Here is a 25,287-nt window from a genome sequence, read left to right as displayed (position 1 = left end):
ATAAGCATCATGTCTACTACCCAAGGTCAAGGAGGGTGAATGAGGTCAGCACGTGTATGGGTGTTAGTTGGACCACAGTCCTTGTGGTCACCCAGTCTCCAGTGAATCATCCTTTATGGTGCGCCCATTCTGTGCCAGACCCTCGGGATACAAGGGAAACCAAGGCAAAAACGGATTCCTGGAATCCATCTATCCACCTGCCCTGGAAACGCCGGAGCCTCCCCCCCCCACCTCCCACCAGGCCTTTGCACTTACAGCTCCCACATTTCCTAACCACCCCTTTTCCCTAACATACTGCAACCCACTGCCCAAGGGGGCACTTGCAGGCCCCAGCTCTGAGCACCTGACTTCTGTGGCCACAGATCCGGAGTCCCCCAGACTAGCTCTCCTAGGGGTCGCCTAACCTGTTTCCCTGCACGTAGGGGAGAAGCACCACGTTCCCACCCGCTGAGGGCTGTTGTGAAGAGTCCAAAGGCCTGAGCACGGCGCCCACCATCCAGGGAAGGCTGCGTACGTGTTGGTCTTAGTGCTGTTATTTTGTAGCCAGTGTTATCGGACCGCAGGACTCCGGGGCGGTGCTTCGCACCCTTCCCACAGCTCAGCGCCCGGAGCGCGCGACCCTCAGCCTCTCCCGCACCTGCCCAAGGTCCCGGGCGGGGGTGCGGCTGCATCTCGGGCGCCGGCGCTGCCCCACGAGCGAGGGAAGCGGAAGGAGCCGTGCGTCGGCCAGCCGAGCAGGCACACAGTAGGTGCTGCGGCGACGGCCGGCGGACACCCGGAAGCCAGTGGCCCGGTGAGTGCACGCTCCCCCACCCGCGGCGCGGCGCCCGACGCTCCCGAGGGGTGTATCCGCTGCAACGACACCCACTCCCACAACAAAGACGCTCGCCTCCGTGGGGCCGCCTCCCCGCGGCGCCCCCCACGCACGCCGCGGGACCGAGAGGCCGCGCGACCCCCGGCCCCACCCCCCGCCCCGGGAGCCCGGGAGCCGGCCCGGGCGGGCGCACCCGCACCCGCACCCGCAACGCTACCGGCACGCAGCCGGGGTGGCGCCCGAAGGGCGCGCGGCGACGCCGCCTCCAGCCGCGATTTAAAGGGCAGCGAGGGGCGGAGGGATCCCGGCAGACCTCAGCGCGGATCCCTCCGCCGCGGGCGACGCGAGGCGGCGGCTCAGCTCCCCTCGCTCCCCAGATTCGCTTTTTGTCCCTCCGCCTCCGGGAGCACCCAGCGAGGAACTCGTTTCTTTCCCGTGTTTCTCCGCCTCCGCCGCCCCCCACCCCCCCGCAAGTCCCGTAAAAGCAACAGAGGCCGCAGCAGTGGCGCGAGGCGGCGCGGTGTCCCTCCGCCCGGCCGAGGGCACTCCTTTTCGTGTCCTTCCACCGTTCCCGGGCGGCGTCCGGACGGCTCACCGGGGGCGGCGACGCGTCTGCGGCGCGGGAGGCGAGGCTCCGGGGCTATGAGGTGAGGGCGCCCGGACAGCGGCGGCGGCGCGTGCGGCGCCAGGACCCGGGACGCGGACCCCGGCGGAGGCGGCCCCCGGGACGGCGCGGCCGCGCGCGAGGCGAGGTGAGGCCGGGCGTGGGGACGCGGGGGCGCGGCGCGGTGGGGGCGGGGGGCTCCGGCCGCGGCTGGGACTTATTTCCCGACAGCGGATGGAGCGGGCGGTGCTGCGGCGGGCGCCGCCATCTTGGATTTTACTCTCCATTTTTCTCGGGAATTATTTTTTGGTGATTAATTTTCTTGGGGGCCGGGGAAGTGCCGCCCGGCAGCGCGGACCCCCCAGCGCAGCGGCCGGACCGGGGGCCGCGCGGCGCCCCGAGGAGGAGCGGGCAGCGCCCGGCGGTGAGCGGGGGGCGGGCGCGGCGCGGGCGTGCGGGGGCGCCGGGCGGCGGCGGCGGCGGCGGGCTGGGGGCGGGTCGGCGGGAGCGGGGGCGCCGGGCCGGGTGGGGGCCGGGGCCCGGGCGCGGGGGGCGGCGGCCGGGGGAGGGGCGCTGGGCGGCGGCGGCGGGCGGCGGCGGCGCTGGGCGGCGGGCGGCGGCGCCGGGCGGGGGTGCGGGCCCTGCAGTGGGCGCCGCCGCCGGAAGGGAGCGGTAGCGGCCGCCGGGCAGCGCGGGGCCGGGCAGCGCCGGGGCGGCCCGCGGCCGCACGAGGGGAGCAGCCCCGCCGCTCGCGATTGGGGGACTCTGTTTTCCCTCTTCTCCAATGGGCAGTCGTGATCGGGCTCGCCCAATCTGCTCCCTCTGCCGCGCTCATTTCGGCTTGTTTTTGTTTGGGCTGGAGCCTGGTTCCAGGTCTCCACCGGGGCCGGTCCCCCGCCCGTCCCGACCTCCCCTGACAGCGGCGCCCTCGGTGCCCGGCCGTGCTCGCCGAGTGGCGGTTGTCCTGCACACCCGGAGGTGATGGGCTCGGCGTCGCTCCCACCCGGGGGGGGGGGGGGGGGGGGCGGGACCGTGTTTCCGTGGTGACCACGGGATCCAACTTTCGGGGATGGTGTAGAGGCCCGATGCACCCGGAGAAATCCACTCTTTCTGTCTTTGGGTTCATTTGAGCCCGTTCTGGAGCTGTCGCTTCCGATCCGTCAAGCGGGGAAACTAGAATTACTAAGGGGGTGAACGTGTGTTCGTTCTTGGAAGATGATTTTTAGAAACTTGTCTTACGTAGAGTAGTGGGCAATGAATTGGTCGGTCGTGATTAAGACTTTTCATCAGGACCTTCTTAGATGTAAGCTACTGTACACTTTATAAAAGTAGACTCCGTTAAACGTGGTTGGGAGTCTGCCGTGTAGGATCGTCGGAGGAAGTAGTTGCCAGCTGCAACTTTTTCCTTTAGTCTTGGATAGCGAAAATACAGCAGTAACTTTTGATGATTGGTAGTAAAAGCATAAATGTCTTGAAAAGGACAGGGGAAATCATTTTTGCCTGAAATAGCGCCGATGACTTGTATATGTTGAAAAACGTATCTAAAGAGTTACTTCGTGTAAATACACGTTTACTTTGTAGCCGAACGTTTGGCATCTTGAAGCACAGGTGTGGCCCCGTCACTGTCGGGACTCCTTATATTCCGAGAGTAAAGTCCACAAACGCTTTAATCCCAGCATGTGGGGGAACTCCGGTCCACTTTCCAGGTTTTGATCTTTAAGCATTCTACATTCTACTCTCCCTTTACCAGGCTCTAGTGCAACGAGCTTCCCCATGCCTGGCACCTTTTGGTCTCATTCCGCCCAGCATTCCTAGCCACCCTCTGCCCCCTCGCCCTTATCCTTCGGAAAGGTCTGGCGAGAAGTTACCTGCAGAGACTGGCCCACTCTGGAGGATGCCCATTTCCTCTGCGTTCCCTGAGCAGTTGTTACTTGGTATTATGTTTGGTTATTTGCCCACCCCTTCAGTTTTCTTGTGAACTTGTTGGGCTATTATTTATTTTCTCTGTCTGGGGCAGGTGCAAAGTAGGTGCTTAGTAGGCATTTGACAAAAGTGAATTTGTTAATCTCCAAGTTATGGAGCCTCATAGCTTGTATTTAGATTTTTGTATTATGTCCATTTTAATGTTATCTTAAGACATTGTTATTAATAACAAAAGCCACATAGTTTGTGCACATGAACTTTGAAACCAGACTCTTTCAAAGTCATTTCCAAGTGCCCTCTTGCCAGTATGTTCATCTGTCTTCTCAGATACCCCCAACTGTTTTCTGTACTTGAACCAGATACCAGTGGACCTACTAGGGGGAAGGGGAGTTGGACGGTATAGCAAAATAAGATGTGAAGGAAGTGGTCACAGGTTGTTTGTGTGTGTGAGCATAGAGTTTTGTGGGTGGGGATGTTGGTGTGTCATTTTTCCTTGGGTCATATAAATTTGGGATCAAATCTGATTTTTCTCTACACAGGACATGGGTATGTGGCCCAGTTGTGTTGAAAGACACATGTACCATCTGAACAGCTCCTTGTCCACAGGAATGTCCTTTCCATGGCTTATGAGAGCAAATCCTTTCAGACAAACCATGTGGTTTCCATTATTTTATACTCTTGCCTGCCATACATGAGCTTTACTTTTTCTCCACTCACCAAAATGCTTCTTCATGGAGCAAGAATTGTGGCACTCTGTTATGTGTTAGCCCCAGAACACTGCAGTTGAGCTTTCCACACAGGGACCCTATGTCCTTGCTCCACTGTGACACAGTACTGGTTACATGGATACACTAAGTAAATGCAGGGAGAAAATGTGGGGTGGTTCTAGCCCAGATACAGCTGCATGCAGTAGAAAGATGTTTTCTACATAGGATGTAACTTAGTTTTTCAGTCTGACTTTTAGTTACTTTTTGTTTTGGGGGCAAGAACTTGTAATTTTACTGACATGTCTTGGTGTAGGAAATGGATTTAATGGCTCTAAGCAGCACAAGCTCAAATTATTACAAGATAAAATTAAAACTAGCTAATGCACTTTAAATTGTAATCATTAGGATATTCTAAGCATTAGAACACAGTGATTTGAAAAGTAATTTCTTCGACAGACTGCCAACTTTAAACTCATAAAATTACTTTCTATTTGGAGCTCTTAGTTTGAAATGTAAGTTAAACCCTGAAGATTTAATGGCTCAGTTTCATTGAACGAGCTGTATGAGGATGAGGTCCTAGCAAACAATAGGGAGTGAGTACCCTAGGTCTTTGTCTAAGGGATTTTTAATGAAAGAAAGTATAGCAGGTTTCTTTAAATTCTATCAACTCTACATCATGCCTCTCCCCCAGCCTCTCTACGAATCTGTTTTTATTTCAGTTATTACTGTAGTCCCTTTTTTCCCCCTCATAATTTGGTGTTTCCTAGAATCTGGAAGTATCGATTAAAAGTAAAGATCATGCCTGAGCAATATCTGACCCCGTACTTATTAGTGTGATCTGAGTTTCTTTTTGCCCTAGTCAAATAAAAAAAGCACTTGCCATTTACAAACATATTTTGAATCAATAGACATCTTCCTAAATTTTGGTCGTCCATTTCTTACTTTATCTGCGTTACAGGATTTTATTTTACTGTTTTAAAGAAATGCTAGGGAGAGAATCCATCTGTACAGGAAAGACTTCTAACCTTATTTTTGTAAAGCCACGTTAACGTATAATGTTAGCTTTAAAAGAACAAAACAAAACACCTTTTCTTTTGGTCCTCATGTTGCCTGGAGACAGAGCTGATATATTATCTTTATATAGTTTGTGATGGAACCAGAAGCTATTTGCATTCTAAAATATTCTCACAAAAGGAGAAACGAAGTCACTGATTATTTCCATAGTTATCGATATTCTAAATTATGTTTTGCTTCACAGTTTTCCATTTGTCGTGCTAAAGGGTTCCTAGGACCAGGTTGGTCACTCACTGCCTCTGCCTCCTGCCTCTTCCAGCCAGATTTGGGGCTGTCTCATGTCTGTAAAACAAACTCAAACCACACACAGCCTTTTAGGATTGTATGCAATTGTGACTACATTACATACAATTCCGGAGCTGGATGAAGGACCATTGGAATAAGAATACCTGTGTTCCAGTCTGCTCTGTCATTTATTATAAGACACAGGGCCAAGCCTCAGCTCCTACAACTGAACCTTCCAATTCTAAATTATATTTTACACTTAATTGCCACCCTGTTTTCTCACTTCTAAAAGCTGTTTTAGTATTTCGACATCTAATTGGTACACGTTGTTCATCTATATATTCTACGTAGTTTTTCCTCACTTTATTTTGAATTGATGCTATAGCTTACCATCAGTTGGGTTTTAGAATTGAGAGGATGGAGTATATTAATGGCCCCCAAATCTTGATGGCTCGTACTTCTGTATGGCTCCTATTTGTCAGTTGCATCTCTACTAGATGTCTTTCTTTTCTGTATTATAATAGTACACTAAAGAAAAAGTATACAGACCTAGGGAGCATTATCTAGTGATAATAAGCCTTTTTATTTATGGGTGATGCAACATGTGGCTCAAGTATTGGCATAAACCCCAGACTTCAGCTTCAACAGTACGGTTTTAGACTCAGCTTTTCCACTGAATAGCAATTTGACTTCAGGAAAGCAATTTTATTTCTGAGCTTTAGCCATCTCGTGTAGCAGTAATGCCTGCCTCACCGACCTCATAGGGTTGCCAAGCAGGTGAATCCCTCAGTCATGTGTCAGAGTGAAACAAACACCTGTGTTTTCAACTTCAGCATCTTTATCAGAACTCCTGTCCAATAGATCTATGATGGCATTAGGATTGCCTCTCAAGTCTCAGGCTGAAGATCCCTTCAGTGAAGGGTCATCCTGCTTTCTCTTCTGCACCTTTCTGTCCTGTTGTTCAGATACCCAGTTTTCACTGGCTTCCCTTTGGACTTGCAAGGTCTCCTACTCTTTATTAGCCCTGCTCAATTTTCCTGAAGACTAAAATTCACATGCGCCCTCTAGCGTTCCATAGAGGCAACAATATTCCAGCACCACGAACAGTGCCCAATGGCTCCCAGTAGGTTCTTGAAAAATGTTGGGTTCTTGGTCTGCAGAATGATTCATTTTGTCTGATTCGTAGAACAAGGTTGCAGCAGCTGATACAGTGTCATGATCTCTGAGGAGTATTTTTATTTTCAAGGAAATGCTATGTTGTATGATTTAGAGGGATATATGTTTTTAGCAAGAAAACCAACCTATTCTTAGGAAAATGGAGTTCCCCCCACTGAAGTGTAGAGGGGGCCTGATCCTTCAGGCAGTGAACCAGTGCAGTCTGGGACTAGAGAGGCCATATGGAAATCTTCTTTCTCCCCTTCAAAAGAGAAAAACAGATCTCAGGGTCCAAGAGGATTTAGACAAAGCCAGTGGCCTCAGAAGATCTTTGATGTAGATACCAGAAGTGCTTTTGACACCCCCAAAAAAGAGGGGTGATTTTTTTTTCTCTACTTGTGCTTTTTATTTCTTTTCCCTGATCATCCAGTGTAAAGTCTGTTCCCACATGATTCTCTCTCCTAATATCCTATTTGTTTCTTTAAAGCTCTTACCAGAATTTGTAGTTTCGTGCTTATTGTATTGTTTCTCTTTCTGTGCTATCCTCAGAGCCCCGTGAAATTAGGAGCCATGCCACTTTTGTTCTAGGGTCTTACTCTTCAAATAAGGGGCAAAGTGTGTTTAAAATTTTGTTTGCATCACTTTCTTCATAATGTCAAGAGTGTACAGGCTCCCTCTGGGACCTGGGTGGCTCAGCGGTGAGCATCTGCCTTTGGTTCAGGGCATGATCCCGGGGTTCTAGGATCGAGTCCCACATGGGGCTCCCTGCATGGAGTCTGCTTCTCCCTTTGCCTGTATATTTCTGCCTCTGTGTCTCTCATGAATAAGTAAATAAAAATTTTTTTTAAGATTCTATTTATTTAAAAAAAAAAAAAAGATTCTATTTATTTATTTAAAAAAAATTATTTATTTATTTATTTATGATAGTCACACACACACACAGAGAGGCAGAGGGAGAAGCAGGCTCCATGCACCGGGAGCCCGACGTGGGATTTGATCCCGGGTCTCCAGGATCGCACCCTGGGCCAAAGGCAGGCACTAAACCGCTGAGCCACCCGGGCTGTCCTGACTAAATAAAATCTTTTAAAAACGTGTGCAGGCTCTCAACCAGCTTCAGCTTAATTTGTTTCTAGTTGTCTAAGGCTTACTCTTATTTGTAAAATGGGGGTGATAGCGGTGGTATTGTGTATGTTTTGTGTATTAGTAGCATATTGTCATAAGGAGTGAATTACTTTGGGCAGGCAGGGATTCCTGAGCCTGTTTCTTTTAATCTAAGACTTTTTGCTCTGAAGTTCTGTGATTCTTTGAATTGAGATAATGTTGAAATGCTTGGTAAACTGTAGAGTCCTTTTGTTAGTGTTACTCTCTTCACAGTCCCCACTTCTTAATTTTTTAAAAAATATTTTATTTATTCATGAGAGACACAGAGAGAAGCAGAGACACAGGAAGAGGGAGAAGCAGGATCCCTGCAAGGAACCTGATGTGGGACTCGATCCTGGACCCCAGGATCACATCCTGAGCCAAAGACAGATGTTAACCACTGAGCCACCCAGGTGTCCCAACAGTCCCCACTTCTCTCCTGAGTTCTGATGTCTTATAACAGCTCCACCTGGGTTGTGACCCCTCCCTCCTCAAATTCAGTAAACTTAAACCTTCTCATCTTTTCTGCAGACCTGTTTCTTATGTAGCATAGTTTATGGCAATCTTGCAGTCTCTGCAGCTATAGACTTCTGAACCATCTTAAATTCCTTTCTGTCCCTCACCACCTGTGTCTTAATTTATTACCAAGTCTTGCCTTCTATTTGAAACACCACAGCTTTTCCTCCCTCTCCCTGTCCACTGCTACTGTTGTATTTGAGCTTCTGTCTTCCAGCCACATGCTTTTTCACCAGTAGGATCCTTTCTAGAGTACAAGTAAGCAAATTCTGCCACCTTCCGTCTGTTTAACCAAGAAAAAAAGTACATACTTTACAGGATGTGAGAATTACATGGTAAATGAATGGAGGAGCTATTATTTATTGTTGTTTTAAAAGTGGAGTTACAGTGGGGTGCCTGGCTGGTACAGTTGGTGAAGCATGAGACTCTTGACCTCCGGGTTGTGAGTTCGAGCCCCACAATGGGTGTAGCGATTACCTAAAATCTTAAAAAAAAAAAAAAAAAGTGGGGTTACAGTAAGAAAAAAATGTCTTACCAGAAACATAACAGGCAATTCCACTGTAACAAAATCTGTAGTCCCCTTAGATGTTGATGTGTGAGGTATAGTTTGGTATGATTTTTAATTCTAATTGTTATCAGAAGGCATTTTCCTTCTCTTCAGAAGCAGTAGGAAAAGCAAATCTGGTCTTAGGTCTCTATCATAAATTAGCACCCTACTCTTTTTATTTTCTTGAAAATATGTACTCTTTTTAATGGAAATGGTGATGTGATTGTTTTCTTGGGAGAATTATGGTAGGATAAGGAATGGAGGGGAAATTTCTACCTGGTCATTTTAGGTTTTGTGAACACTGCATCAGTGTATCTGACCCTATGTTTCTGCCATCAAAGAGGGGACAGTTGGAGGTCTTTATTTTATTAGCTATTTCTGCTTGTTTTATCCTTGTGCCAAACCAAGGAGGTAGGCTCTGTTTTCATTTTACCTATGAGACGTTTGTGAGGTTGAATGTCTTGTTCATGGCTGCATTGTTAGTATCAAATGGGGTTAGAATGGAACCTAGGTGCATTGACTCCATCTGGAGCCCCATCCTGAACCTTGTGTGCGCCGTCTCCTGCAGGGTGTGCTGCCTGGCACACTTAGTCTTGGCCTTTAAGACCAAGACTCACCTATGGAAGTTTTTCCTCGCCCACGTCTTTGCCCTGTAAGAATGGATTGTTCTTTGTTCTGCTTACCTCTTAGCTTCTGGGGAACTGTGGGCTGTACTTACAGACTTTTGACACTAGGTGGCATATGTTTATAGAAAAGTAAAATGCTGTGGGTCTCAGGGAGGAGTAACAAAGGAAGCATCCTTGATTTTATGTATAGGCACTACTAGGTGAGCAGATGGATCAGATGTAGAGAGATGTGGAAGCACGTTGTTTTGTTTTGTAGAATTTCTCCCAACAACCACATCAGCTAAAACCTTTATTTTGGAAATACCTACCAAGACAATTGGAGACATAAATCTTTCTTATATCAAATCTTTTGTTGTGATACATATTGGATGAATATTGGATATTGTTGGATAAATAAGGAACTGTGGATCAATATTTTTTGTCCTGAGGCAATTAGAGGGAAGTTTATTACATGCCCACTTGCAGATCAGTAGGTTTAAGTGTTACAATGATTGTTACCAGTAGTGCATGTTTTGCTGTTTCAAATGTTCTGCTAAATGAAAAATCCTAAGAGTTTTAGTTTTCATTTTTATTGTAAAGTTTTTACATAAATACAATTAAGTATTCAATCATAACACTTCTATGGAAGGTTTTGGTTACCTGAGGTTTAAGTATATGTAAAACTTTTTAAAGGTGAAGAGTTTTTCCAGTGATATATTGGAATTTTATGTGTTTTGAGGATCTGGTAACTGTAAAGCATTTTCACTTTGGTTTACTTTATCATGGTCTCTGTATTAGCTGCTTGTGGCTGCTGTGACAAATTACACAAATTTGGTGGCCTCCAACAGCAGGGATGTATTCTCAGTTGGGCAGGCCCGAGGTTCCCCATCTGTTTCACTGGGCCAAAGTCCAAGTGCGGTAGGGCTCCCCCGGAGGCTGTAGGAGAGAATCTGTTCTTTGCCTCTGCCAGCTCCTGCAGTGGTTTTCGTTCCTTTGCTTGGGGCCCGTGTCACTGCAATCCTCACCTCTCCTTTTGGGTGTGTGGTGTCAAAGCACCCTCTACCATTCTCGTAAGGTCTCTTGTGATAGCATTTAGAGCCCACCCAGACAACCTGTGTCATCTCAAAATCCATACTTTAAATCACCTCTCCAAAGACCCATTTCCTTATAGGCTAATACTCACAGGTTCTAGATTAGGACCTGATATCTTTGAGGACTATTTTTCAGCCCATGGAAGTCTCCTTTGGAGCAGTTAGCACAACCAGTTTAGCACAATTAGTAGTGCTGGCTCTAGCCATCCTTTTACTTTGGATTTTATCTTTATATAGTCATATCTTACTATGAGTTGTGGGAAACTGCTCCAAGTCAGGTGCCATCTCTTGCTGGATCAGAGGGGGCTTTACCACCTCAGGCTGCTTGGGGAGACTGTTAACTTGGCTGAGGCAAAATGCTTGGTGAGTTTGATTCTCCAAAAGCTGGAAAAGAAAGCAGAAATGATATTTAGTCATCTAACTTCTCAAGTGACACTTATTTCTGACAATATTTATAGGAGCAAGTTGTAAGGTTACAGGTGTGATCATGAAGTCATAGTTGTCTTCTGACAAGTGAGTAACTGTCTTGTCAAAGTAGATTACAGTCTTACTGCATTGTAATATGGAATATTGACCACAAGTGCTTCTGATAGCTTTAAGGACTTCTACTAGTGGCCTGATAGTATGAATTATTCTGGGATTCCATGGAACCTTGGAAAATATTGATCACAGATGAATTTGGAATAACTATCAATGAAGACTGATTTGCATTTCCTTGATGTATTATTGTAGAACCCTTTTGTAACTTTAGATTTAAGAAAAAGAACTAATCACCAGTTGGGTTTATATGTAGCAGTTAGGTTTGTGACTAGAAAGGGGGATGTGATGTGAATGGACCTGTGGTAAGTTGTGCTAAGTTCCAATGATACAAAAGTGTACCTTAGCTAGCATAATACTGCAGTGGGGAAGCCAAGGATTATCAAGTACTTACATGAAGAAATGAGTACAGTTGTAATAAGCACCATGAAAGAGAAAGTGTATGGGATGGAGGACTGGGGGTTGGGCGGGGGGGACTGGCGGGCAGCTTGACAGCATCCCAAATACAAAGGCCCTGTGTAGGGAACATGTCTAGCACACTAGGGGATGAGAACTGGGCTGTATCTGAAGTTTTAGCTGGAGTAAGGGGCGGGGGCGAGTTTGGATCATGCAGAACCTTGTAGGCACCAGCAAGGTAAGTTCTGTTAATGGTAGTTCATAACAATTTCCAAATGCTTTTGTTTTTGCTTGTAGACCAGGCATGTTAGCCTAGAATGGAAATTGGATTTTTACTTTACTGGTGGGACATTGTTGGCACTGACCCTAGCCAGTGTGGTCACTCCTGGTCCAGTGTGAGCACTTTTGTTCCTTTGGGCTGTGTGTGTTTGTTGTCGCCTCTCTGGACAGTGCTTCCTTTCATTTTTGTGTGTTTTATTTACGTTAGTCTTCCTTGTACTTATTTTAAATATAAAGCTCCTGGGAGTCTGGGATTGTGGCACTTGAGAATCACGGAGTCAGTCCACAAATGAAGGCATCAGAAACTTGTGGAAGTATTTCAGAGATGTATTTAACTTCTCTGATGTTGGAATTACCAAATTTAAGGTCTTAGAAATTGGCTTTAACTTAAATACATAAGAATGATGCAGAAGAATTTTTGTGACATTTGTTTTACTTTCCCTTTTATATGTTTAATTTTTTATTATAAAGTAATACCTGCTCATTTTGAAAAGCTGAACCTTGTGAAAATGCACCGTGCAATGAAAAAATTGCTCGTGATCTCATTCCCCAGAGAGAGTACTGTTAACTATTTGGTGTTCTGAATCGTTTGCTCAGCATATTGTAGCTGAATCACTTGCAAAATGTTTGCTCTGCTTTTTCTCAGTGAAGTTTTCCAAAAGTCCTTCAGCAAGCTAGAGCCTGCTTTTTAAAAATCTGTGTTACCTTCTTAACCCCTTGGGACATGTTTCTTTGCCACTGGGTAATTTCTCTAAGATAAGCTATCTGAGACAAGTTCAACATGTAAACTGGTTAGAGAATTCTTTGTAATATCACAGGAATTCTATTAAAATTCTTTTTTTATATTAAAATTCTTGTTTCTTTTAGAATCAGTATTCTCATTTTTCTGACAGTCTTAAAATCCTGGTTTGTGTTTAACACATTCAGCAGGAAATAATCCAAAAGCTTTTTTTTTTTTTTTTTTTTTTTTTGTATTTATTTATGATAGTCACACAGAGAGAGAGAGAGGCAGAGACACAGGCAGAGGGAGAAGCAGGCTCCATGCACCGGGAGCCCGATGTGGGATTCGATCCCGGGTCTCCAGGATCGCGCCCTGGGCCAAAGGCAGGCGCTAAACCGCTGCGCCACCCAGGGATCCCAATCCAAAAGCTTTAAGTAGGAAAGGATTGGAACCAGTTTTCAAATTGTGCATGAGCAGTAAAGTCAAAAGTCACCAAATAGTTCATAACCTCATGTGTGTTCACAAAGGGGGCAGTGGAAAGAAAGAAGGTCATTGGCATTTGTTGGGGACCTGTCACTGCTGGGAGGAGTGCAGGCACTTGACAGGAACCAAGCACATTTTCTATGAAACAACTGTGTACTTTCCTTTGAAAAATTTTCAAGTGTCAGCAGTTGTTTCTTTTTTTTTTTTTTTTTTTTCCAATTATAAATAGTAAACATTTGGGGGTCGGATTTTTGTAATGTTAATCCCATTCCTCCAAAGACAAGGAATGCTGTTGGTGATTTGGAATGAGTGGTGGTGGTGTGGGTGTGCCTCTTACCTTAGTGGTATTATATATGCAGTTCCTCTTTTTATTTTTTTAATATTTTTTTATTTTTAAATAATCTCTATACCCAGTGTGGGGCTTGAACTCACGACCTCGAGATCAAGAGTTGCATACTCCACTGATTGAGCCTGCCAGGTGCCCCTAAAAAGTTTCCTCTTTAAATACAACTCTAAATCTTTAAATACTTTGCTTCTTAAATGCAACTTTTAGTTTAGTGGTTTTCAAGTATGTTTTGTATTATCACAAATCTCCTGCCCCTTTTAAAATTTATGTTTGATAGTAGAGTCTGAAGTAGGTGCTTTGTCTCCCACCTGTTGGTCCAGTGAAGCCATGTGAGGCAAATCCTCCTATTTGTTGACTTCACAGTGGGTGAAGCTCGGGAGACCAGTGCTAGTGCTGCCTGTCCAGGAGCATTGGCACAACTGTGTTTCCCTAGAGCCTGCTTGCATCATTCTTGTGAACACTCATAAAAAAGAAGGAGCAGAGCCTTAAACAGCACCCTTAGGAACTCTGTCCACCCTGTTGCACTCAGATCGTCCTTATCACTCCATTAGAATACTACTCAGTTCTTTTAAAAACTTTTTTTAAAGATTTTATTTATTTATTTGAGTCAGAGCAAACATACAAGTGGAGGGAGGGAGAGGGAGAAGCACACTCCCCACTGAGCTGGGACCCCAAATCAGGACTTCCAGGATCATGACCTGAGCCAAAAGGCAGATGCCCAACTGACTGGGACACCCAGGCACCCCTGAAAACTTTTTTAAAGAAAAATCCTTAAAAACTCTGAAGGCATGCTATTCTCAGATTAACCCTTTCCCATCATCTCCATTTTCTGAGTTTAATTTACACATGTCCTTTTAGTTACATGCAATTTTAATTTTCTACTCTCATTTGAAACAAATGACCTAGAACTTAGGACTCTTTCTATTCATTATTCCTTAGTTCCCCTCTGCCATCCCTTTCGCCACAAGCCCATGTTTCAAGATGTCACGTCCATTTTAGAAGTTCTCCGACATTTCTGAGGGGCTCACAGATGGTCAGAGTCTGCAAGTTTCAGCTCCTGTCCATGAGTTTCAGCTCCTAAAAGAGAACTTTGCCTTGGGAGTACCTGCAGCCTGTGCCCAAGTGGGTCACTCCCTTCCTGAAGTGCTGGTCCCTCATTTGCCCTTGCTTCTCCTCTTTCCTCCCTAGTTGTTCCCTGCAGTAGCCTTTGCAGCTGGTTCCTCGTCTTGAGGGATGCGCCCTCTGTCCTTAGACTTCTTTCATCTGTACTCAGCCCCTAGGTGATTTCATCTCGTCCATTAGCACTCTGACCAGCCTGGACCTGTACTCCCAGCCCTTGTATTCAGCATCTCTACGTGGTCTCTGCTGGGTGTCTCAAACATAACGGAAGCTGAACTTCTGCACTTGGACCCCTGCCCAAACCTGAGCTTCCTGTAGGCTTTGCCACCTCTGTAAATAGTGTGCTTCAGTTGGGAGGCATGCTAGTCTTCTTTCTTTTTCACACAGTCTGTTCTCAGATCCTTTCTATATGTGACCCTTCAGAAAAGATCCCCAAGGCAGCTGCTTCTTGCCACCTGTGCTGCTCCGAGCTGCCAGTACCCTGTGGTTCATTGCAGTAGCCTCTTAACTGGTGCTTTCTCTTGTGTCCCCCAATTATTAGTAGCGGCATTAGATCTGACCTTTAAAAAGCATTTATTTGTGAGCTTTTCTCCATATAGCAAGCAGCTAGCGTGGGCCTTTAAAATTGTGACTTGGACCACATCACTCCTGCTTTCCATCTCCTGGAAAGTCTGTGCCCTAAGTCTCAGCAGTGGCTTTGAGCCCTCTGTGACATGTTCTAGCAGCCCTTCTGATGACCTTCCTGCCCCTGCCCCGCTAACCCTACCACAGCCACACTGAGCACCGTACTGGTCTTCTGCACACCCACTGCTTCCCCCACCCTCTCTGGCTTTGTGCTTTCCCTTTGCCTGGGACGTGCTCCCCTTTGCTGCCAGGCGTTCCCCCCTCCCACCCTGAAACACCAGTGCTTAGAAAATGCTTTACTTTCTCCAAGGTGCTGGCAGTGATTTGTTAATTTGTTATTTCCTAGAGATTTCTTCATTGGAATACAAGCACAGATTTGCTATATCCTCAGGCCCTGGTCTGATGTCTAGTAACTTTCCTGATATTTTATATACTTCACCCTTGAACCCTCATGCAGTCAAAATTCCACATGCAACTTTGGACTCCTAAAAGACTTAACTGCTGGGGTGCCTGTGTGGCTCAGTTCGTTGAACATCTGTCTTCTATCTTCGTTGGTCATGATCCCTGGGTTCTGGGATCGAGACCCATGTCGAGCTCTCTGCTTAGCAGGGAGCCTGCTTCTCCCTCTCCCTCTGCTGCTTCCACTGCTTGTGTGTGCGTGCACACACTCGCTCGCTCTCTCTCTAATAAATATTAAAAAAAACAAAACAAAACAAAACAGTAACAGCCTACTGTTGACCAGAAGCCTTATAGACAAAATAAATGGTTAATATAAATTTTGTATATTACATGTATGTATTTATTTTAAAGATTTTATTTATTTATTCATAGAGACAGAGAGAGGGGAGAGGGGCAGAGACACAGGCAGAGGGAGAAGCAGGGTCCACGCAGGGAGCCCAACGTGGGAATGTTACATGTATTTACATAAAGTAAAGCTGCAGAAACTGTATTAAGAAAATCGTAAGGAAGAGAAAATATGTTTATTGTGCTGTGCTGTATTTATCTTTAAAAATTCATATAGAAGTGGGCAGCCCCGGCAGCCCAGTGGTTTAGCGCCGCCTTCGGCCCAGGGTGTGGTCCTGGGGGCCCCTGGATTGAGTCCCACATCAGGCTCCCTGCATAGAGCCTGCTTCTCCCTCTGCCTGTGTCTCTGCCACTCTCTCTGTGTCTCTCATGAATAAATAAAAATAAAATCTAAAAAAAAAATTCATATAGAAGTGGACCTGTGCAATTCAAACCCATGTTGTTCAAGGGTCAACTGTATTGGGAAATCAGAACAGAGAAAGATTTGCAATTGTTACACCATTTAAGGAGTGGCCAGTACTCCTTGAAATTTTCTTCTGCCAATTTTGGGATAAATCAGGTAATTTTTACTTCTAAATATAGTTAGTGGTCAGTAGACTTAGACACTGTCAACCAAGCCAAGACCATGGTGGTATTTTTTATGTGAGCCGTCTTGTGTCCCAGGCCGGAGAGACTGCACCCTTGCTTATGTTGGGAGTGGACCTGTGTGGAAGCCGTGAAGCCTTTAGGCTTTGCTAGCCACCCAATGTCCTCAACTTCTGTTTCTCCATAGTCTGCTACAGTATTGGCTGTGTTAGTCTTTGAAATTCTATCTCCACCTTTAAAATATAAATATTCTTTCAGCTTGTAGTCTTACAGGAAAAATTGTGCCAACAAGAACAGATTCCACAGTCAGGGGGACACAACCATCAATGACCTAATAATTAGTAGAGGATATGTTCATTTTGAGTTAGAAATTTATAAATAGTTCCCAAATTTCTGATAGTTTCACTAGAACTGGTTTTACAAAATAATTCATTTGTGAATGTAAGTAAAGTTTTTTGCCTTAATGATAGTTGTTATCTGGACAAGTCGAGAGTATTGAAGCCTCTACTAGAATATATCCAGACATGTACAGTGTATTCATACTAGTGAAATTCAGTCACAATCTGTGATTGACAGAGTGATATCTTAGTATTTAAGTCCCCCCAAAAATATTAGTTAACTGGATGAGATGCAAGGTTATGAATTTGCTCCAATTTGGATGGATCATTAGTCCTCATTTAGTTGCAATTATGTAGGAGTAGATCTTAGTCTCTATTCCATGAACTAGGCTGAAGTGTGCTGCTAAAATGATTTATTGGCGAACTTTTCCTAATTCTCAGGAAAAAAATTAGGTCAATAGGTATAATTTCCTCATTAAATTTTGGCCTCTGTTCTTTGCCCTAACAAATGATCAAGTGAATGAGTAACAGAGAACAGTAGTTCTCACACTGGAATTTACATCAAAACCATGTGGAGGGCTTACTAAGAACAAGTGGCTGGACTTCATCCTGGCTTTTCTACTTTTATTTTTTTTTTAATTTTTATTTATTTATGATAGTCACACACAGAGAGAGAGAGAGAGAGAGAGAGGCAGAGACATAGGCAGAGGGAGAAGCAGGCTCCACGCACCGGGAGCCCGACGTGGGATACGATCCCGGGTCTCCAGGATCACGCCCTGGGCCAAAGGCAGGCGCTAAACCGCTGCGCCACCCAGGGTTCCCGCTTTTCTACTTTTAATCTCTGAGTGAGAATCATGGTTGGGATTCAGGATTCTCTGTGGAGAGATGGCGTGCTATTTCTTTTCTCTCTTAATTCTCTCTAAAGCCATGTTGCTCTTTTCTATTCCATGTAGTTCTATTTTATGTCTCACTGTTGAGGGTATTGGGACTCCTGAGTCCTGAAAACACTTCAGTCATTCTCCATAAACTGTGTGCTCTGGGAGGGCATTCTTAAGATCACTTCCTCCAGGACCAAGAGCACTTTACTTGTTGCTTGTCCTTCTCCTCTGGAGGTGTGGAGCTGGGGGTTTCCGCAGAAAGCAGAAGGGAAGCATAGGGAGGTGGCTGCCAGTAGCCACAGCACAGCCGTGCCCGGGCAGGGGCTTTGCTTGCTGCCTTTAGCAGCACAGGCATCTTGAGAAAAAAGATGACTTGAAGAAGTTAGGTTATAACTTTAGTATTTTACAGTTTAAAACAATACAAAAAGTAGTTCTGGGGTGCCTGGGTGGCTCAGTCGGTTAAGCGTCCAACTCTTGGTTTCGGCTCATGTCCCAATCTCAGGATCATGGGATCTAGCCCTACCTTGGTCTCTGTGTTGGGGGGGGGGGGGGGGGGGGAGTCTGCTTTGGATCCTTTGTCCCTCCTCCCACTTGGACACATGTGTTCTCACTCTAAAGTAAATAAAGCTTTCAAAAGAATTAGTGTTTTGTAATTTTGTTGGATATCATTAAAGGTACAACTAGGTGTACATTTCTAGAAGAACTTTAAAATAATGTATCATTGGTGTTTTTCTGTGTGTTTGTAAAAATGCAAGGGAAATTGGCCTTTGTGGGGGGTAGTGAGAGACCCTGAGGCCCCAGTGCTGGGTTCTCCTTACTCTGCTGGAGCCTGGTCATGTGGCCCTGGGCAGGGCGCCTCTCAGCCTCTGTGTTGGTTTCATCTGCAAATTGAAGGAGTTGTACTAAGATCTTAAAGTTCCTTTAGCTCTGAAGTTCTGTGTTTTTGCACTTTCTTATCCTGGAGCCCTTTTAGTCTGATTTATATACTAAGGCATAATTCCATAATGAGGTGATGCCATGGACATCCCTGTTCTTGCTCCATTACCAGCAAAATGTAATCCATCATAATGTAATCCATCATACCCTTACTTCCAAAGGTCCTTATGAATTACAAGCACCCTCATTATCCAAATCATTCAGTCCCAAGTTCAGTTGACTAAAATTCAGATGGTGAGGGATATCTCTATATTAGCAAATGTAATTTCTCAGTTTTTGTTGCTATTGTAAAGGCTGACCCATGGTGATGGGCGATACTTTGATATTTGAATATCAGTCCCCAAAATACCTTGACTGTTGACTTCAAAATAACAACAAAAGACAAAGCTGGGGCAGCCTGGGTGGCTCAGCAGTTTAGTGCCGGATGTAGTTCTGGAGACCCAGGATGTAGTTCTGGAGACCCGGGATTGAGTCCCGCATCAGGCTCCCTGCATGGAGTGTCTCTGCCTCTCTCTCTCTCTGTCTCACATGAATAAATTAAAAAAAAAAAAAAAAGACAAAGCTGTTGTGGACAAAGCTTAACTTTTTTTAAGCTTTCCTTAGAAGAGAGGACTTCCTTGTAGTTTGTTTACTCACAGTTATTTTTTTTTAAGATTTTATTTATTCATGAGAGAGGCAGAGACATGGGCAGAGGGAGAAGCAGGCTCTATGCAGGGGAGACCAATGCAGAACTGAAGCTCAACAGATGAGCCACCCAGGTGTCCCTGTTTACTCACTGTTAGTAAACTGTTACCAAAACATATCTTTTGAGCAGAATGTTGCTGTATGTAAATACAGGCCATAACAAGGTACAAAAGGAATCTTATTGGTAACTGAGAGATAAGTGCTTGCTAAGCTCTTACTGTTTACCAGTCTCTATTCACAGCACAGGCAAAGTGCCTGTCAGAGTGAGCTCCCTCCCTGCAAGTGGAGAGGGCTGCTGTAGACCTCAGCATGACACTGGATGGCCTGGGGTGCCAAGTGGTTTTTAAAGAGTGGAAACATTAGTTATTAAATTGCCTCCTCCCCCAAAGGCTTTATTAGATACATATGGGGCGAGAGGTTCGGTCCTTGGCTGCCACCTTCCTCATTTGCTGAGGTGTCGTTCAGCTCCTCTCTCTTCCTCTTGGTGCTAATGTGTGTCCCCATCCTTTCCTCAGTGAACTTGAGGGAGAGCTTATCCTTGGAGACCTTGAGCAGCACCTTGGTGCGCCTCGGGTCGCATCCCACATGGATTTGGTGTGCCGGGTGGGGTGCCCAAGGCACGGCTCCTGTTCTTCTGGCTCTTGCTGGGTGCTGCGTGGCCCTCCACCCCCACCCCAGTCAGGGATGTGCAGAGCTCCCACCACCAAAGACTTAGAATACTTTGTATCTTTCTCAAGGGTCTGGGTAGTATGGTCTTTTATGTATTTACCTCCTGGTTTTGTTTTCCATATTTTGTTTCTGTTAGGAGAGAACATTGGAATTATTCTCTAAGCTATCTGAAGAGAGCGACTCAATGCACCTGGGTCAGGCGGTCTGTGGGCATGAAGTGGTTGGGAGAATCCAAGAACATGGTGGTGAATGGCAGGAGGAGTGGAGGCAAGTTGTCTAATGACCATCAGCAGAGTCAATCAAAATTGCAGCACTCGGGAAAGGAGGCCGCGAAGGCTGGCAAACACGCAGTTGAGAGGAGGTCAAGCAGATGTATGTACACAGTGCAACTGTCTCTTTTCATTGTGATCTGGGTGGTAATTCTTTACAGTTTGTAACTTGTGTTCTGCCTTTATTGTTTTCAGAAAATTTGTTCATGTTCTCATACTTACCTTTTTTTACCCTTTGAAAGTTGACCATTCCTACTCTCATCTGACATGCACACTCTAGTTTAATGTTTAATATGATAACTAATTATGCTCTTATATCCATGACTTTAAGTTATATTTTGTAGAATGTACATCTGAGAGTTTAATCTGTTCTATAAAAAAATATTAAAGTACTGCCGCTGGATTTCCTACAAGTTCAAACTATATTTTTTACATCTGATGTAAGTATGTCTTTCTTTGAAAACTTAGCAATATGAATCAATCAAGTCAACTCTACAGGACAAGTGGAATTTAGGGCAGCTTCCCAAATTGTTGCCATTTTTTCTATATATATGGGGTGAACAGTTGTTTATCCTGACACTGGAGCACTGGTGATAATGAGTAACTTTTTTACCTTGCTTACCTCTTGGTAAGAAGGAGGCTACTGTTGTTTTTGTTTTTAAGATTGTATTTATTTATTCATGAGAGACACACACAGAGAGAGAGAGAGAGAGAGAGAGAGAGACAGGCAGAGCGAGAAGCAAGCTCCACGCAGGGAGCCTGATGTGGGACTTGAGCCTGGGACTCCCAGGATCACGCCCTGGGCTGAAGGCAGGCTCTAAACCACTGAGCTACCCAGGGATCCCTGAGGAGGCTACTGTTCAGAGTTCAAGAAATAGTTCTCTTTTTTTCTTTATTTGAGAGAGAGAGAGAAAGCGTGTGCACATGCATGAGTGGGAGGAGGGGCAGAGGGAGTGGGACTATTTAAACACTCCCAGCCAAAGGGGGGCTCCATGCAGGGGCTGTATGCGGGGCTTGCCCCCAGAACCCTGAGATCATGACCTGAACTTAACTGACTGAGCCACTCAGGTGCCCCAAGAAATAGCTCTTTTGAGAGCAGGAAAGTGCCCCAGGATACGTGTGAACCTAAGTAGGCAGCTATATGAAGATATCCAACAGTGGCCATATTGAGGATAGTTTTCTCTGTTTTTGTTTCTCCTTGTTGATTTAGTGCCACTACAAAATAGCCTTAGTTTGTGTTGTAGTTGGCCTGCCTTGAGTAGAGTTGAATTTGCCTGGGATTCGCAGGAGTTTCAGATAGATTGCACCAGTTCTGATTGATTACCTTCCTACCGTTTAGAGATTTAAGCAATTTATTGAGCCCAGGCTGCCCTTAACCTTTCTACATTAGAACAGGTCACTATTTCTGTAAAAAAAACTAGGCAGAAAGCCCTGCTTGGGACAAGAGTTAGGCAGAGAGCCCAAGACTGAATAGATCGTCCTCCTCATGGACACCTGCTCACTCTGGAGCATTGTGATGGGAACCTGAAGGAAATGAGAAACGTAGTGACCATAGCAAGTGATATTGGCTCTAGTCAGTAAATTATACCACTTTTTTTTTTTTTGGTTGTTTTTTTTTTTGGTTGTTTTTTCAAATAGCTCTTGGCCTCCTTCTGTGCGTTGTTGAGCAAAAGGTCTTAAGTAGTTTAATTGTTGGAGGTACATAATAATGTAGAAGATGGTCATTACATATGCTACACTTTGCCAAGTATAGACCAATTCTGAGGGCAGGCTGGGAAAATCCAGAGAGTGTGAAGATTGACAGCATCACATTGAATGCCACTGGACAAGAATGGTACAAAGTGAGAGCTAACAATGAAGCAAAGTAGAGCTGTGCTCCGTTGTCAGTAAACTACAGTGACTTCACCTAACAACAGAGCCATCAAGTATGTGACACAGAAAGGGACAAAACTGAAGGGAAAAATAGATAATTCAGCAGTAATTTGAAGACTTCAGTTCCCCCACTTTCAATAATGAATCAGACAGCTAGACAGAAGATCAACAGGAAAGGAAAACTTAATACCCTAAACCAGTTCTTCCCAACAGATATCTATACGATGCTCCACCCAACAATAGCAGCATGCACAATCTTCTCAGGTTCACATGGAACATTCTTCAGGGTAGACCATAGGCTAGGCCATGCAACAAGCCTCAATAAATGTTAAAGGATTGGAATCATACAGTGTATGTTCTCTGATTACAGTGGATTAAAATTAGAGATGAATAACCAGTGAGTTAAAGAAGAAATCCAAAGGAAATGAGAAAGTACTTCAAGATGATTGAAAATACTAACATACTAAATACAACATACTAAAACTTACAGGATGCAGCTAAAGCAATGCCTAGAGGGAAATGTATAGTTGTGAACACCCGTATTAAAAAAGAAGAAAGATAACTCTTCATCAGTAACCTAACTTCTTACCTCAAAACACCAGAAAAAAAAAAAAAAAGAACAAACCCCAAAGCAAGCAGAAGGAAGGAAATAATAGAGTAGAAATTTACAAAATATAAGGACACCAGAAACAGAAGGACAACAGAAAATCAGCAAAGCTAAAAGTTGACTCTTTGAAAAAAAAATCAGCAAAATTGGCAAACCTTTACCCAAGACTAACCAGTTAAAAGAGAAGACTCAAGAATGAAAGATGAGGTCGCTCGGCCGCTCCTGCGCTCGGCCGGGCCTCGGGTGGCGGTCGGCGGGCAGGTCGGTCGCGGCAGTCGGTCGCCGTGCAGGGGCGAGGCTATGTCGTGTTGGCAGCCTGGCAGGGCCGGGAGTAACGGGACATCACCGCGGAGCTCTTCCCCCAGCTACAATGCGGCCCGAACGGAGGCTGCGCCACCGCCCTCCGGTCCTGAGGAGCCCATGCTGCCCGGAGCCCACAGCGCCCTCTTACCCGTGCTGACGTCCGCCGGCCCGACCCGGCCCAGCCCCCGCGAGCGCCTTGCCAGCTGGCAACACTAGCCCCTCTGAGCACAGGACCCCCCCCCCCCCCGCCGCCCCAGGACATGAAGCTGTTGGAGAACTCCAGCTTCGAGGCCATCAACTCACAGCTGACAGTGGAGACCGGCGATGACCACACCATCGGCAGGATCAAGAGCTACTCATGTAAGATGGCAGGAGACGACAAACACGTTTAAGCAGTTCTGCCAGGAGGGCCAGCCCCACGTGCTGGAGGCACTGTCTCCACCCCAGACCTCGGGCCTCAGTGCAGCAGACTGAGCAAGAGCCAGGGTGGTGAGGACGAAGGCCCGCTGAGTGACAAGTACAGCCGCAAGACCCTCTTCTACTTGATCGCCACGCTCAACGAGTCCTCCCGGCCTGACTACGACTTCACAGCCCGAAGCCACGAGTTCAGCAGGGAACCCAGCCTCAGCTGGGTGGTGAACGCAGTCAACTGCAGTCTGTTTTCGGTGGTGCGGGAGGACTTCAAGGCCTTGAAGCCACAGCTGTGGAACGCAGTGGACGAGGAGATCTGCCTGGCCGAGTGTGACATCTACAGTTACAACCCAGACTTGGACTCAGATCCCTTTGGGGAGGATGGCAGCCTCTGGTCCTTCAACTACTTCTTCTACAACAAGCGGCTTAAGCGGATTGTCTTCTTCAGCTGCCGCTCCATCAGTGGATCCACCTATACTCCCTCGGAGGCAGACAACGAGCTGGACATGTTGCTGGGGGAGGAGGAGGAGGAGGAAGAAGACGGCGGAGGTGGAGGCAGTGAGGGCGGACCCGAGGAGACCAGCGCCATGGAGGAGGACAGGGTCCCAGTAATCTGTATGTGAGGACCAGGAGCAGAGGCCCCAGCTTCATTCAGCTTCAACCAGTGCCTGGAACTGCCCACTCCAGGGGCCCCAGGGCCTCCCCAGCTGGTGGCCAGCCCCTGTCCCTGCCTCGGCTCCGCACTGCCGAGGCCACGCCCACCTAGCCCTTTGGCTCCCGCCTCCGGATGTCTACTTACCCCACAGGCTCCAGCTGCCCCTGCTGTGGTTGGACGATAGCACCAGTCGCCTGGTGGGAAGAGTCACTGCCCTTTCCCAGTGAACTGACACAGGCAGGGACAGCTAGACTACAGAGTTTATTTTTATATTTTGTGCTGGATCGGGCCTGGGCCTGCACACTCCAGCCCAAAGGGCCTGAGACCCAGTCAGCAGGCCCCTGTGATCACCACCCTGGGCTCGTCCAGCCCCTGGCGCCCACCTGTACCCCCTCCCCCACCTCGCCCGTTGGGCAGCGTGCACTGAGTGTCACTTTGCTGCAGCTGGTTTGTTTCCAATAAAAATTTCTGTAACTTAGTGGGGAAAAAAAAAGAAAGATGACATTACTACTGCCTCACAGAAATAAAAAAGGTTACAACTTGGTATTCTGAACACCTGGATACCAACATGTTAGAAAACCTAGATTAAATGAACAAATTCCTAGAAAGTAACAAACTACCAAAACTGATTCAAGAAGAAGTACAAAATCTGCATAAGCCTATAGCAAGTAAAAAGGTTGAATCAGTAATTTTTTTAAAATACTGCTAAGGGGATCCCTGGGTGGCGCAGCGGTTTGGCGCCTGCCTTTGGCCCAGGGCGCGATCCTGGAGACCCGGGATCAAATCCCACGTCAGGCTCCCGGTGCATGGAGCCTGCTTCTCCCTCTGCCTGTGTCTCTGCCTCTCTCTCTCCCTCTGTGACTATCATAAATAAATAAAAATAAAAAAAAATTATTAAAAAAAATAAAATACTGCTAAGAAAATCTCAAGTCTAGATGGCTTTGTTGGTGAATACTGGCAGATATTTAAAGAAGAATCAACTCTAATCCTTCCCTGTTCCAAAAAACAGAAGGGAAGGGAGCACTTCCTCATTCAATGAGACCAGTATTATTCTGCCACCAAAACCAAAAACATCACATGGAAAAATACTCAAAAACTATAGACCAATATCTCTAGTAAATATGGATTAAAAAATACTCACTAAAATACTCAAATACCAAATCCCGCAAGAATAGGAAGAGTTCCTTTTTTTTAAGATTTTATTTATTTATTCATGAGAGAGGCAGAGACATAGGCAGAGGCAGAAGCAGGCTCCCTGGGACCCTGATCTGGGACTTGATCCCAGGACTCCGGGATCACAACCTGAGCCGAAGGCAGACGCTCAAGCACTGAGCCACCCGGGTGTCCCACTTTGTCCCAAAGTGGGAAGG

General features: G+C 46.2%; 1 protein-coding gene and 1 pseudogene across 8 annotated transcripts in view; both read left to right on the top strand.

Moving 5' to 3' along the window:
• Window positions 1-1,399: 1,399 nt before the first annotated feature.
• The window catches only part of KMT5B (lysine methyltransferase 5B), a 57,267-nt gene continuing 33,379 nt past the window's right edge, over window positions 1,400-25,287 (top strand). For 2 of the 8 annotated variants that reach the window (XM_072758558.1, XM_072758561.1), the window contains exons 1-2: window positions 1,673-1,842; window positions 19,937-20,172. In XM_072758558.1, coding sequence (XP_072614659.1) covers window positions 20,013-20,172 — 160 coding nt within the window. In that variant the 5' untranslated portion in view covers window positions 1,673-1,842; window positions 19,937-20,012. Of the gene's footprint in view, window positions 1,567-1,672; window positions 1,843-2,117; window positions 2,397-19,936; window positions 20,173-25,287 lie in introns of those variants that run through there. The other 6 variants (XM_072758559.1, XM_026004246.2, XM_072758557.1 and 3 more) reach the window with 6 other exon arrangements.
• On the top strand, window positions 23,082-24,007 carry LOC112924167 (repressor of RNA polymerase III transcription MAF1 homolog pseudogene; annotated as a pseudogene).

Source organism: Vulpes vulpes, chromosome 5 (assembly GCF_048418805.1).
Source record: "Vulpes vulpes isolate BD-2025 chromosome 5, VulVul3, whole genome shotgun sequence".
Lineage (NCBI taxonomy): Eukaryota > Metazoa > Chordata > Mammalia > Carnivora > Canidae > Vulpes > Vulpes vulpes.
The sequence above is the reverse complement of the archived record's forward strand: the minus strand, read 5'-3'. Positions and strand labels throughout refer to the sequence as shown.